We start from the raw sequence: 15,374 nt of genomic DNA, 5'->3' as shown, positions 1-15,374 counted from the left end.
GAAGGCATGCACTGCGCAGTTCCCCCAGCAGAGAGTGCATGCTCGTGAGCTGAAAGCTCCTTACTAGCAGGGTGTCATTGTCTCTCTGTCCCTTGCCAAGCTCCTCCTGGCCTGGATTTGTGGATCACATGAAGGCCCACACAAAGGGTGATGTGTGTTGGGAGGAGGGGGTGCATTGGACCCTTAACTCGCCCTCTAAAAGCAGTTCTGCCAGGAGATATTAGATAGAAGGAAAATATTCATCATATCAGATATTTCGAAACACAGGCAGCTGGGTGGGATATTTTTCCAGCTGATTCTGCCTTGAGTTCATCAATCTTGGCCCCTTCCCGGGCCAAAGTCTTACGCTATCTTACGAGATCCGGTTTGAATGACTCAACTGACCCCTTTTCCATAAAGCCCATTCCTTCTCTTTCTGTAAGGAATCTTTCTTCTTTGGAATCCAATAATGCCTCATCTGTCAGTATGGTGGCATTTTTTACTTTGTGCTGTATTATCGTTATTTCCACACAGGCCTACTTGCTTCCAGAGCCTGGCAAACAATAAATGCATGTTGAGTTTAATGGACACTCAGCATCCTTCAGTTTAATTTCATACTTTGAGTTCAAGCATCCATGATATGTGAAGCACTATGATTGAGCTGTAGGACACATCTACGTGAGCATGCCCCATCGCTCTGTTCATTAGCTTAGAGTTTGCCTCCAAATGTTTTAGTAAGAAGAAGAACAATAATTGATGTTTATTTATATAGTACAGTCCTATCTGTACAAAGAAATTATGTGCAGAGATAATAAATTGTGCTAAAATGTAAAATGGTTGTAATCCATACCATCCTTTATCCATTCTTCCATACTCTACCCTTTTGGTTTGGGCAGAGACAGATATCAGGAGCTGGAGATCTGTATACACAATCTACTTGATCTTATGGGATGTCTGGTGTTGCCTCCCTGTGGTCAGCTAGATCAGTACCACTGGACCCACCACCTTTCTTGTGCCTACCTCCCCCATGCAAGTCCTACACTTCAGGTCTTCTCCCAGGAGAACACTTTCCGAGTTTTCATGGGTCTTACACATAAACAATTAACAGGTGGAACCCAGAGTTATGGAAGGAGAGCACCATGTCAGCACATAACCTCCATGGAGTAGGCATTCACTGAATCTTTGCTGGGAGCCCATCTAGCAAGAGCACATTCTACGACTCTCCTGTGTTGCTTTTCACTAGGAGATCTACATGGTGTTTATATATATTTGAAACTGGTTGCAATTATTTCAAACCTGAAGCATACTTCCTTTTCTCTCTTAAGAAATTCCAATTAAGCAGTTTTTACTGTAACATTTTTAAGTTCCATTCTTAACCGAGTTTCTAGAAATTGCATTTGGTCTGTTCTGAGTACTTGTCCTCTTCCCACATCAAAGGATTAGGCTAAGGTTTTAAATTTAATGTAACTTACAAACACACATTCAAAAAATGTTAATTGAAAGTAGTAAGTCCCTGAGTCCTTTACTGCTCAGCAAGAATCTCTGAAAATCTTAGTCAGAAAAGGGTCCCTTTAAGTATCATCTTCCTGACTGAGCTATTGAAAGTTTCAGAGGTACCCATGTGCAAGGTGACATGGTTTTGAAGCAAAGAAGCTTCTTCATTTTAAAGAAGAAAGGAGTTCACAGACCAGTGTATGTGTTAAAAATATTCATCTTTTCTCAAGATCTAGGCATGGAGATTTAACCAGCCTTTCTCTTCAACTCTACGGGAGAGTTTCAACTTGTCTTATATGCAGTTTACTTATATCCCAGAGTCTACAGAAACCCCAACACGTTTCATTTTCTCCTCTTTTTTTATCAGAATAGATTATGTCCTGATGTCCAGATTTTATAGGTGTCTCATGTAAGAAAGGAATTCAAATGGAATATCTGTCTGATTTTTCTGAACACAATCATATCTGTCCAAGAAAATATGGAAGAAAAAAAAAACCTCAGGTTTTGCCGAGTATGTGAAGACTTTTTGCCCGTACATGTCTTAACTGTGTTTCATAAACTAAGCTGAGCAATTTTCAGTGAGTGTCACAGTTCCATGTACTTCTGTCAAACCAAAGGTCTTCAAAGCTTAATGCTGTGTCCATCACACTGAGAAAATGTAGACCAGTGGTGGTGCCTCCATTCTAGAACATTCCATCTTTATGGTTTCCATATTGGAGTGATTTGAGTAGCTGGATTCTGGAAATGTCTCTAGTTGAAATGCAAAAGTATTAACCTGCTGCACGGGGTCCCTTTTGTTTCTTTGCTGCCTGTGCCACTTGCCAATGTTAACAACTACAGGAGATTTTACTATTTAAACAGAACCAGATGGAACTCCGGTTCAAAGAACATATCAGAATTAAATATTTCTTTTTTAATTAGTTGCTTCTGATTTATGCAAAAAAAAAAAGTAACATGAGATCGAAAGAATGTGCAATGAACTCAGACACAAAGGAACCCACATAAGTATGATTTCTCTTTATCAGCCAAAAAAGACCAAGGTCAGCCCTTGTTTGGGGAATTAGTTTTTCTTGCCCCTTTTCTTATTCTTGTTCTATAAGTACAGTGGCAAGTCAAAGAAACCAGCCTTTCTACTGTATTTGTGCTGTGACTGCCTTATCTAATGTTATTCCAAGTGGCTGGCTCTCGGCTTCCGATAGAACTCATCTTTCATTCACGTAGGATTGTTTTACTACCAGAGTTTTGTTACAAATTCTTTCCTTTAATTTAGCTATGAAGAAAGAGAGAGAGAGAAAGAGATTAATTCAGGCAATTAAGACCAGAAAAGAAAATTGGCGAGGCTCTTTCTGCATTACACTTTTCTCAAACTTGGATATTTTTACTCTTTACCAGAATTTTTAAAACATTTCCTCATTACCTTTTGCTAACAATGATCCCTCTCTACTGTCTTGTTTTTCAACAGCATAACTGAATCATTCGCAAAGGTTTGCTTTCTGATAGCCAATGTAAATGTTAAACTCATGGTCAAAGTAATCATAAATGGCTTCAAATTCCCTATAATTATACAAAAATGTATTTTTTTTAAAAGAAGAATCAGATTTCATTATTGTTGAGGAAGCAATCCTCAACTATCTTTCGATAATTGTCATGTTTTACAATACGAATGGGGCAACAGCATGGGGGTAGTGTTCACACATGGGCCACAGATCTGATCTGGGTAAGTCCTGGCTCAGTCACTGGTGAGTTATGTGACTCTGGGCAGGGTCCACTCATCACGTTGTTCCTCAGTCGCTTTGTCCATAAAGCCCTCCATGCGTGACTGTTGTGAGAATTGAAAGAGGTAATGATTGTAAATTTAGCCCTTAATAAAATGCCTGACACAGAGGGATTGCCCTATGATTTTTCTATTAATATAGTAACTTGAGCCATCAGTATTTTTTTATGTGATACAGTAATAGTGAAAAAATACATAAAGAGATGGAGAACTATGCCACTGGCTATAAAGTGATTATATTCCTGTGGTAACTATACAAATCCAAGATGTTAAGGAATGCAATGATCGGATGCTTGAATTAAGCCCACGGATCCTAGAACAGCATTGATGTTCAAATGCTCAGGCTTTATCAGAAAACATGTGTGTTATCTAAGGAAATGAGACAATTGCTTAAAAATATTTTCTTTAGCTTGTAGTGTCTAGTGATGAATTAAACAGCTCTTTGAGTCATCAGAGATGCTCTAAAAAAAAATCCGACATGCTCCCCCTGATTCAAAATATTTTTCCTGTTTTTAATCAGACTTCAGTCCTTTGTCCTGTATTTTTTCAGGCTCTTGTATTGACCTGCTTTGGGAATGTTAAAAGCTGGTAAACGCTCCCTGGCCAATGCTAGCTCAATGGGCAGTATTTTATTGAGCAAGACAGATTTTCATTTTAGAAATGAGGCTTTCCACATTATGACATTACCAATAGCTGCTTATGTATTATTACAGAAAGCAACGATATTCATTTCATGGCTTGGAGGCTGCATGCTGGTGTTTAACCAGCAGTTCGCAGAGGTTTGCTATGTGAATTACTACACAATGCTGAAACGTGCGCTTTGTCCTCAAATAATTCCCAGTAAAAAGTGTGCCTCTCCTGGCTTCTCTTTATCTGGGAAATGTGTTTCCTGTCATTACTAGGACAATGCCATGGCCATAAAGTACATGTGGATTATACATGTAGACACCTTCCAACAAAGAGCAAGTCAGAATCATGGTCAGGATCCATGCCATGGGGAACCCTCACCCCACAGGAGCATCTAGAACCCCATCCCTGGCCCCCTAGAAGTGGATGAGGACAGCTGTTTTCTTCTACTAGTGAGCCTCTCCCCAAACCCAAAATGAAAGCTGGGCTTTCCTCTTCTGTATCTGCTGTCTAGCAATATCGTCTCCTTGGGGGTGGAACACAGTGAAAGTAAGATGTGGGTAGACATTCTACCAGCAGTGTTAGAATTTTATATTTATATTGGAAACAGGATATTGTGTCACTTCTGCTGATGGGGCTATATAAGCTAACTCAGAGAGTGGCCGCCAGAACTCAAAAGGAGTGTGCTAGATTTCTGTAAAATAGTCTACATACTACCAGATAAGTACCAGATGTTTATGTTCGACACACACGCAGAGTGAAACATTCAACAATTTCAGTGAATGCATTGATGTGCGGCTCCGTGCATGCCCTCCTCCCATCCTCACACCCCCCCCATGACCCTTAATGTTAAACAGAAGTGCATCAAACTCAGATGTGAAATCACATCCATCTTCTAATTAAAAATAAAGCAGCTGTGAAATAATGATATTCTTTCAAAATAAGAAGATAGTGATTGGAACAGAGCTGATTGGATTTAGGGAAAGCAGGTTACTTAATTATGGTTATTGTGTGTCTGAGTTTTTATGGAAAGAAAGGAAGTATTGTTCAGAACGATGAACCTTCCAAAACACGGAGGGGTGGCATTATGTAAAACTGTTCTGGGGTTGTAGCTTTGTCTTTCCAGCTGCCTGTCTTGGGTCACCAATCTTGTCTATTATGATGTGAGGTTGGTGAGAACTCATCATAATTCAAAAAGCTAAACCACCAAGAGGATGGCCAGTGGCTGATTTAGAAGAGTTTTCATGAAAACTAATTATTTTGGCTTGAAAATGACCAAAGCACAATACTCTTAAAAGAGCAATGCGCTTCTTAAAAATAAATAAATAAATAAATAAAAATACACTTCTTGACAAAAAAGGGCTATAGTGGTGAGGGAGCCACAGTAAGTTTTTTAAGGGTCCATTTATTTCGTTCATTCATTTCCTCCTGCTTACCTCTACACTTCCTTCTCCTTCTCACCAGAACATTCTTTCCCTTTTGTGCCATTTGCCAGCTTCTACTGTGTATCCTCCAACACCTGTCTTAGACATCAGAGTCCACTGTGAATTGTCTGCGGTGCCCCGACTCCAAGTGTCTGGGTAAAATGTTGATTCCTTCCTCTGTGCAGCACCCCATTCTGTCATCGTGTGTGTGTGTGTTTCCTACACTCTTACTGCTCTTTATGTCCTCACCGCTTACCATAGAACTTAGGGGAGAAGTGGTATGAAGTGTCCACTGAGTGAATGTCAATTAAGTTGAATAGAAATGTTCGCAGGTAGTGGACCAATTAAATAGATTTTTGTTACAGCCTCACTGTGGAATACTATGCGAATCCATTGAAAAATACTTTAGACATGAAACTATATCCATCAAACTAAACAAAAAGCAAGTTATCAAACGTAGAGGTAATATGATCTCATTTTTATAATGACAAAACATACATATACCATCCACATATATTTTGCATAGAAAAAAATATTCCGGAAGGAATATTATCTGTGGCTATTTCCTAATGTTGGTCTTACGGAGATTTTATTTTCTTCTTTAATCTTTTCTGCATCTTATAAATTTTCACTAGGCAGCTATTACTTTTTTCTATAGAAAAGCAGATACTCCCTAGAAGAAATCATAAAAGTCTGGATGGAGCAAAACACAACATGATGAGTTCCACGGTGGAGACATGAGCTGTGCACCAAACATCGCGGGGGGAAGAAGGGACTTAGTTCTGCCTACCAGACCAGAAAGAGAAAAGAGTCATTTGTAGTCAGAAAAGAGGAAAAGGTTATTTTAGGTCAAGAGAGCTTCACGTGACAAGGCAGGAAAACAGAAGGGCTTATCTTGTGTGAGGAATAACAAACAATTTAATGTAGCTGGAAGGTACGGTTGCAGAGGGATAGATGAGGCAGGTGGGTCTAAAAAGGTCGTCGGAGGCCAATGTCGTAATTAGCAGAGCCGGCTTCACTGGTGGGGAAGTGTAAACACACAGGCTTTAGGCAGTAAGGCCTCTGGGTCTCCGACACAGCCGCACGGGAAGTGTAAGCAGTAGGGCTTCTGGGGCTGGTGGTAATGCACCTCTCCCAAACCCAAATGCTGTGAGGGCATTCCTCAAAGACACCTAGGGCGAAAAGACTTGAAAGAACTTCCCTGGTGTTGCCAGTGAGAGCTCCCACAGTGCTAGGGAGGCTGTGTCTTGTTAGAGTTCTGGGTACCATCCGGTTTTAATTGCAAAGGTTCAGGCCCCAGCCCTAATCATTTTGTGAGGTTGTCATTCATCCTTACGAAACCCAGTGGCAGTAATGTGAGGAAGAAAAATGAAATGAAATTTCAAGTATCCCAGTGTGGGATAAATAAGAGAATCTGCAGAGTTTTAAAGCGCAGCAGGAAATTTTATGCAATTACAGGGGGAGGGGGCTAATACATTTCATTGCTATTGAGAAAAGAAAATATTTTTTTTTTCTTTTTTAGAAGGGATTCATGCATATGTTTTGGGGGTCTTTCTAGCTAGGACTTTGGGCATTTCCCGTGTTAGATACCTAGTTAATTGCAGTCAGTTATTCCTTCCTTTAAAGTCAATTGTTCTAATGCCTAGGATTTTTCTAGTTGACAACCAATTAACTTCTTTCCGACCTGGTAACCAAATTTTACCCTAAAAACAAAATTTAAAAATTAGGAAAAGGGACACCCAGGGAACGAAGTTCTAGAGATTTCAAATCAGTCTGAGCTGAATATGCACTCTTGGGGATTTAATCATTTCCAAACTGAAGAGCCATTTGTAAGTTTGACAGGAAGAGTTTATTTAAATAGCTCTGCTTCATGCTCCCTTGGACATCAAGATTTTAAGGGCCCTTCAGCTTGAAAGTGGATATGGCATTGGGTATGATTCAATGGATAGTCAGTAAAGCACTAAGTGTTCTGAGAGCATTTGAAAACAGTTGAAACTGTTGAGTGCAACCACGTCCAGGGTACCCATTAACTTTCAGATTGCAGAGTTAGGAAATCTAGAGAGTTTTTGCAGCAACTTAAAATCCCCTGGTTATTTGTCTGGAATACAGTTAGATTTAGGGCTGCCAGATAACATACAGAACAGCCAGTTAAAGTTGAAGTTCAAGTAAACCATGGACCAGCTGTTAGGACGCCCCAATATCGCAGAGGATATACATGTCCTAAAAATATTTGTTGTTTCTCTGAAATTCAAATTTAACTGAACAGCCTCTCTTTTTATTTGCTAAATCTGGCAAACATGGATTGCCTCCCTTTTTTGAAATTTGTGCACAAATTCATACGAAGTCTTATGGTTCACTTGTGAAAAAAAGTCAAATTCTGGTTATTGAGTAGAGGTACTTGGCAAAAATGTGTTGGGTAAATATTTATTTGTTAAATTAAGATTAAGACGTTTACCATTATTATCCTAAACTATTACTTTCTATTAAAGTCTTGCTCTTTTTTCCTCTTAAATCTGGCGATAGCAACCAGAGCATAAATTTTATATCTGTAAAATCAAGTAAATGAAATAAGGACAGTTTTACATTGAATGGTGCTCCCTTCCTTTCTAGATGAAATCTCCTATTGTTGAATTGTGTAACTTCAAGTTGGCTTTTATGGGCTAGTGATATAGCTGTTTTTCCTGGATGTAACTTTTTGTTCAGTTTTTGAAGTGAATTGGCAACATGTTGATTTAACTACTCCAAGGACCTTCAGGAAAAAGCAATTCATGAAAGACAATAGTCATTCTTCATGAGGCTGACTGTACATAAAATGGAAATTCTTTACGTGTTCATGGCCTATAGGACTGGAGGGTTAATTGAAATTTTGTTTTCTGAAAATTGTCTTGCAGTAGGTGGAAAGCGGGATTCAGAAGTGGTAGTGGTGGGTAGGGGGTATGTTTCGGGTTTTTTGTTTTTGTTTTTTTGACTTTTGTTGCTATTCTCATTGGAAAATGGCATTCTCTTACATCTTAATAATCAATGTGCTGTTGAAACATTGTGTTAATGTTAAGCAGTTGTAATGTGCAGTCACTTTCTGTGTCCTTTAAAAAGTATTTGCCATATACTTGTATATCATTTCTCTAAAGGATCTGCATTTTACACAAATAAAATAGGTAGAGGGTATAATAAATGGAGAGAAACTATTCTAAGCAAATAATCGAATGTATCCCAAAAAAGGAGTTGAAAATATTTCTAACATACAGAAACTAGTAACGATTTTTGTTTAAAGATTATTCTTGGTTACAATTATGGAAATAAGAAAAGTATAAGAAAAAAAACCTATGGTTGACCCTTGAATGACCTGGGTTTGAGCTGTGAGGGTACGCTAATAGTGGATTTTTTTTTATAGTGTGGTCCTGTAAGTGGATTTCCTTAATAACATTTTTTCTTCTATGGCTTACTTTATGGTAAGAATATAGTATATAATACGTATATAAAATATGTGTCAATCGATTAATTATGTTATCTGTGAGGTTTCTGGTCAACAGTAGACTACTAGTAGTTGAGTGTTGGGGGAGTCAAAAGTTACACACTGATTTTCGACTATGCGGCAAATTGGCACCCCTAACTCCCCACATTGTTAAGGGTCAACTATAGTTTACTTTACTGGAAACATGGAATCATCAGAAGTCAGAGCTGAAAGGGGCCTTCTGGGTTATCTAGTCCAACTCCTTTATTTAACAAATGAAGACAGTAAAACTAAAGATGAAGTGACTTGTCCAAGTCCCCGCAGCTAGCAAGCAGCGGAACCAATCCTAGACCCTTGAACGCCCGATGCCTAGATCTTTGCCCTGCCCACTCATGTCACAGGGTCACAGGAACAACGCAAACCACTGCAGACCTCTGGCAGGAAATCGTGGACCTTGAGGCTTTGGTCGCCCCCTGTCAACACTGCTGTGATGCCCTCCAAGCAGCCCAACCTTCATGGGTATGAGACAAAGACCAGGCTCTGGTGATGAGGAACTCTCCTCTGGAAACTTAACAGTCGGAGCTTGCGAACCCTAGACATTGTCACATGGAAGCCTCAGTCCTTCCCAGATGGTGCCTTGGAATCCACCTGCTTCTCGAGCCAAACTGCAAGAAAGGCTATGGGAAGATAGGGGGAAGGAAGGAATTTAAAGATGAAACAAAAATCCTTACTTTACCTTCCTTGTCTCCCTTCCATTCCAGATTATAAATCGCTGGCCCATTCTCCAAACGACATCACTCACAGTGCTTTCAGAGTCATATTTTTTCTGTCTGCATTGTTTGGGAGGGGGCAGATGCTGACAAGCGTAATAGGATCCCATTAGACCCGAATTCTAGTCCAAGCCTCTTGAAAGTCCAATGTACGAATTATTCTTGTCTTGATTTTCTGATAAATATAAAATGACGTATGATGTGTTGTTTAGAAAGTATTTTTATTTATTTTTTGAAGATTTTATTTATTTATTTATTTATTTGAGAGAGAGAGAGAAGAGAGCACGAGCAGGGGGGAGAGGGAGAAGCAGGCTCCCTGCTGAGCAGAGAGCTTGACTTGGGGATCGACCCCAGACCCTGGGATCATGACCTGAGCCGAAGGCAGACGCTTAACCGACTGAGCTACCCAGGTGCCCCATATCTGTGCCTTCCTTTAGAAGGAAGTTAGGGGTTGTTGTTGCCAGATGGAAATAGGGCCTGTTGCTCTGAGGTGGATGAAAACTACACTGTGGAACCCACAGAAAAAGAGGTTTCAGGTTATGGTGGTGCAGGGTGAGTGACTGACCACACTTGTATTGTTTTGCAGGTAGACTTGGGTCTTCTGCGCTTTGTCACTGCTGTTGGGACACAGGGAGCCATTTCAAAGGAAACCAAGAAGAAATATTACGTCAAGACTTACAGAATAGACATTAGCTCCAACGGGGAAGACTGGATCACCATAAAAGAGGGAAATAAACCTGTCGTAAGTGTGGCCGCCACCCCCCCCCCAACCAATTCAGTCTTTGAAATGGATGATCAATTTTTACTTGTTTATTTGGGTGCTTTCTGTCTGGCCTGGTTTAGTTTTGGATTGATTTAAAATGAAAAGTGCAATTAGAGGTTTATATCTGACCAAGGGGGTCTCATGTTCCCTGATCCAGAAGTCAAGAGGAAATTATACAGATGTTTCCAAGAAAAGTCAATACCAGCCAAATTAAGTGTCAGACTCAAGAATCACTTTAAACCTCCCGTGGGGAGGTGGACTGTACACAGGAGAAGCCCTGTCCTCTTAGAACCTCAGGCGTGTTGTTTTGTTTGGTTTCCCTGTGTTTCTTCATTCTCTCTTGTAGATTCCTTCTTTCTTCCTCTCAGTAATGGGCTGCTTTTAGAAAAGTCCTTTTCATCTACCCTCTGTGGCTCACAAACTAATTTACAAGTGTGTTTGGCTGCTTCTGTGAGAATGAATCGACCCAGAGGCAGTTCACAGTGTTCCCTCAGATCACACAGAGGACGGACGCGACCCCCTCACCACTCTTAACCGAAGAGGCCGCACCAGCCAGGCCCCGCCCTGGGCGCCCTGCACCAAATCATTTGGAACTGAGATGTTCTCAGTCTGCCTGTTTATTTGAAGTTCCGCTTGCTCTGATTTACTAATCAAAAGATGTCTGAGAAGTCATATTTGCTGTTTCCCCCAAATTAAAAGCTGGCCCTGAAGCCGAGTGAAAGGCATGGAATTGATAAGGATAGTAGCAAAGATCTAGGTAACTTGAAATTCTGAGTTTGGGAAGAGGCCAGTTAACAGGTCTTTGTCCCTCTTCTGCACATACGTGGCCTGGTTTTCTCCTCCTGGGTCTGGAACTAAGAAAAGCCTCCTGAGTGTGAAGTGAGAGAACAGTTAATTCCCTTAGATTAGCTGCGAAGCCCCCACTCTTATTGAGGGCTGACAAGATGAAAGTAGATATGTAGAGAGCTGCTCTGTGGGAGGAAACTCCTATGGACAGCAAGTTCAAGGCCACTGTCTAGCCCTGGCGGACACAGAACCAGTCCTCCATCTGGGGAAGAGAAACCCTCACAGCTAACACTTGTGAAGCTTTAGCAAGTAAGTTTTGACCCTAAGTTTCATGACTTACTCTTGAAGTATTTTTTGGAAGACAGGCCTTGGTTTCAAACAAACAAACAAAACCCTGATGCCAAGGATATACCAACAAACAAAAGAATCCAGAGAGAGCAAGGACAGCTGACCTCAGGCCTTCAGGCCGTTTCTTTAAAACATGAGTGGGGCTTCTCCGACACGTCCTCGTCAGCTGTTGGCCATCGGTCGTCCGCGTGGCCCAGAAGCGGGGGTCGGGAGCACTCCCAGGTTCTGAGGGGTGTCTGACAATGCACACGGCCAGGCCCATATCTGGAGCATCCTGGCAACAGAAGGGCTTCCAGGGTGAGAGGCAGACAGAATAAAGAAGGATTCAGCAAAGATGTGGGCATGGCGCCTGAGCACATCCGTTGAAGCTAAATGCGATCCGAACACCCACCTGAAGTCTCGTTATTGTTGCGCACCCTCCTTTCCCTGTACTTTGGGGTCTCTCTGACACTGCCCTCTACCCTCTTCCCTGCTTTCTTCAGGGAGAGCTGGCAGTGGCTTCTCGAGACAACTCCAGCCGTCCTCTTTATGCGGACCGGAACGTGTGCACCGCCGAGGTTTTCAGCACACGTAAAGCTCCCTCGGTGTGAGCCAGAGTTCACCCCCAGCCTCTGCTGGAGCACGCAGCCCTCTACACTGACGGCCGGTCTCTCCTTGAAGTGGACTTGGTGACCCTTCGAGCGTTACAGTTTGGGACTCTGCTCCCGCCGGCAGCTACCCATTACTCTTTGTCACACAAAAATGCTCCCACACAGACTGTTTCCCAGAGAGATTTGCTGAAGTAGGACAGAAATCTAAAGGCCATCACAGGCTAGGATGAATTATGATGTTAAACCATCTCTGGAGAGGGATCAGGCTAACAGCCAACTTTGTAACGCATTCGACCACCTTCCATCGGGCAGGCCACTTAAGCTAAATGAAGCAAAAACATCACCCCGACTTTTAGAAGTCTTTTCTCCCAGGGGAAGGATGAGCCCTGGGAAACTGTGGTCCTCCTCTGAGAACTTACTTGGAAAGGTGGGGAGGAATCTCCAGGCCTCTCAAGGGCCCAGTCACGCCCGAGTGACACGACCTAACAGGAATATGGCGCAGCTAGGCTGGGTGAGAAGAAGAGCGCCCGTGGCTTTTACTTCTATGTGGGGTCTTCCCAGAGCAGAGCTGAAGGAAAAGCCAGAGGAATGGAGGCTTTCAGCTCCTCCGGAGGCAGTTCTAGTGCCAGCATGGCAAACAGTCTCCACTCCTCAGAGATCTTGCTGGAGAGCAGGGCTGTGGCGTCATGCCCAGGCAGCGTGGCCTGGCAGATCCTTGTGGGAAACTCGTTCGTGACTGGCACTTAACTACATTTGCAGTTACGTGCCTCATCTTTCTTAGAATAAAATGACTCATTTTTAAAACTAGAGGCAGGAGCCCTGGAAAAGCTGATTTCCAGTTGCATAGCATTTATAATTCGGTTTTGACTTTGACCACTAACACATGATTTGTACCAATAACCCAAAAAAAGATGGAAGTTATTAATTAACATCAGGGATAAGATTTTCCATCAAGAAATGGAGTTAAAAGGGGGGAGGTACTTGCCCCAGTGCTGTAGCTGGGAATAGAACCTAGAATTTTCAAAAAGCCAGACCCTACACTGAACTCCAAAATTACTCCTTCTGGGAATTCCTGGGAAAGTAGTGTGGGTTCCCGTGAAATGTCTATAGCATTCTGTAGGTCCTTTTGATGATGTTAATAATTTCCAACCTTTTTAGATAGTAGCATGTAGCCTTTAACAAATGTTACCTTTGTAATAGTGTTTTTGGAGGTTCTAGGCTCTCAGAAAATTGAATAGATGATTAGGACAACATTCTGTATTATACATGATTTTTTCTGATTGCTGTCATTTGAAAAAATAACATGACAAGTTTTTAATGCTGCCTCAACCTTGATAGACAATGCTGAAGCTGTAAATAATTTTATAGGCATTTGTGAAAACATAATTTTGCATTCGTCTTAAATCTAAAGAGTCCGCTGTTAAAAGATGTTTTCTTTTTGTATATAGATCTTTCAGGGAAACACCAACCCCACAGATGTTGTGTTTGGAGTTTTCCCTAAACCGCTCATAACTCGATTTGTCCGAATCAAACCTGTGACTTGGGAAACTGGCATATCTATGAGGTTTGAAGTATATGGTTGCAAGATCACAGGTAAGCTCCAGCTTGAAGATTGCCTCATTTTGACTTATGTAAACTTTTAAATATGGGCAGAGTTATTTTACACAAATGTGGTCATTTTCATTTGGTGGCTAATAGTATGTCCTTTGGATTTAGACAGATCTGACTTTAAGTCCTGTTGGTACCCCCTCAGTAGCTTATTTGGGGAAGGGATTGACTATCTTTCAAAGCCTTAGCTATCTCACCTAGGAAACACTCATGACAGTGGACTCCATGCAGGATCGTTGGGATAATGGATTGGCACGAGGGTCTAAAGCCCTCAGCACAGCCCGGCGTGTGGCCGGTGTTTGTTAAAGTGACGCCTTCCCACTAGACCGCAAGCTCCATGTAGACGAGCACCGAGCTTCTGTCCCCGTTTCCTGGGTGCACGGTCCACTGACAAGGTGCTCAGTAGATTTACAATTAAAAATTATTACATGACGTGCTCTCCATCACTTTATCTTTTTAATTTTGAAGGCTACAGGTGGCCGTGTGAGCCAAGATGAAGGAGGAGTTTAACTGCTTTACTCACTAACTCTCCTGACAGCTCTGTGTCTCAGGATCTATCCATCCTCTGTGGAAAGCATATACTAACACTAGAAATCGATCTGTCCACGTTTCTAGTTTTTTGTTTGTTTCTTCTGACATGAATAGGACTTCCAAGGTTTCTGTTAAACTGATGTAAGTAGAGGGATTCTACTCATTTGAGAGATGAAGAAGGTGCACTAGGGAGGCATTAAGTGACTAAAAAGGTAGGCCAGGCAGGGCAGAGCTAGAAGTAAAAAAACCGTCATGACTGTTATTCTCGCTATATTCCCGCAGCAATCAGTGCAGCTATGACTTGTCCACTGACCTTCCCGTCCAACCCTGCTGTATTCTGAAGTATTTGAATAGCAGTCGCACCAGAATTCCTTTCCATTTAAGTAAATACATTGCAAAAGTTTCATTTAAAAAAAAAAGGCAATACAAGGTAACCTTCAAAGTAAGTTTAAAAGTTAAACAGAATCAGTAACTGATTCACTGAAAAGTCATTAAAAGTGAATAAATTTTAAAAGTCTCTGAACTATCTTTTAATATTATGTTAGTGTACATAGTTAGGGCGTTTAACCTCTTCTTCCATGAATGCCATCACTATTGCTTTTATTTTTATCCTCTTTGGTATAATTATGTCTAGAGAAGGAAAACGCTGATTTTTGAAGGTGGGGAAAAACACCCACCTGGGCAGTTTTCACCAAAATTGCAAGCCATTTGGAGAAAAGCAGTGTGAGAAAAAACTAAAGAGAAAAAAAAAACTATCCTAGTTTATAGGAGAGTCCATTTTGGAAAGTAAAAACTGACATCTGATTCTTAGATTTCAAGACTTAGAAAGTTCAAGGCCTTGGAGGCAGGAATTGGGTGGAGAGAGGTTTGGAGGAAGAAGGAACATTGAAAAGTTAGATATAACCTCAGCTTTATTTGTGATCAGCAATTACGTGAGGAAAAGTTCTAGGTAATTTTCAGAGCATTACAAATTTGAGAAGCTACCCATAAATTCATAGAAACAAGGCCATTTGAGGTCAGGATCAAAATTTCTGGCACACTTCTAATTTCATGTCACTGTACCAAAAAAAAAAAAAAAAAAAGAAGACGAGGAAGAAGTAACTTGGTGACTCCAAACGTGTTGGTCTGAACTCGGACTCCTGAGGTGCTCCTGTCAGTTGAACAGAACATTCACTTGAACTGCCCTTTTCCATTTTCACAAGGAGATACCTGAGAGCTAGGCATATGAG

At 41.3% G+C, this 15,374-nt stretch overlaps 1 protein-coding gene across 1 annotated transcript in view; it reads left to right on the top strand.

Moving 5' to 3' along the window:
• Positions 1–15,374, top strand: part of NRP1 (neuropilin 1) — a 134,675-nt gene that overhangs the window by 84,017 nt on the left and 35,284 nt on the right. The window contains 2 exon segments of the mRNA XM_002923752.4: positions 10,106–10,261; positions 13,455–13,599. Coding sequence (XP_002923798.2) covers positions 10,106–10,261; positions 13,455–13,599 — 301 coding nt within the window.

The sequence above is a fragment of the Ailuropoda melanoleuca genome, chromosome 15 (genome assembly GCF_002007445.2).
Source record: "Ailuropoda melanoleuca isolate Jingjing chromosome 15, ASM200744v2, whole genome shotgun sequence".
Lineage (NCBI taxonomy): Eukaryota > Metazoa > Chordata > Mammalia > Carnivora > Ursidae > Ailuropoda > Ailuropoda melanoleuca.
Note: the sequence above shows the minus strand (reverse complement) of the source record. Positions and strands in the feature narration are given on the sequence as shown.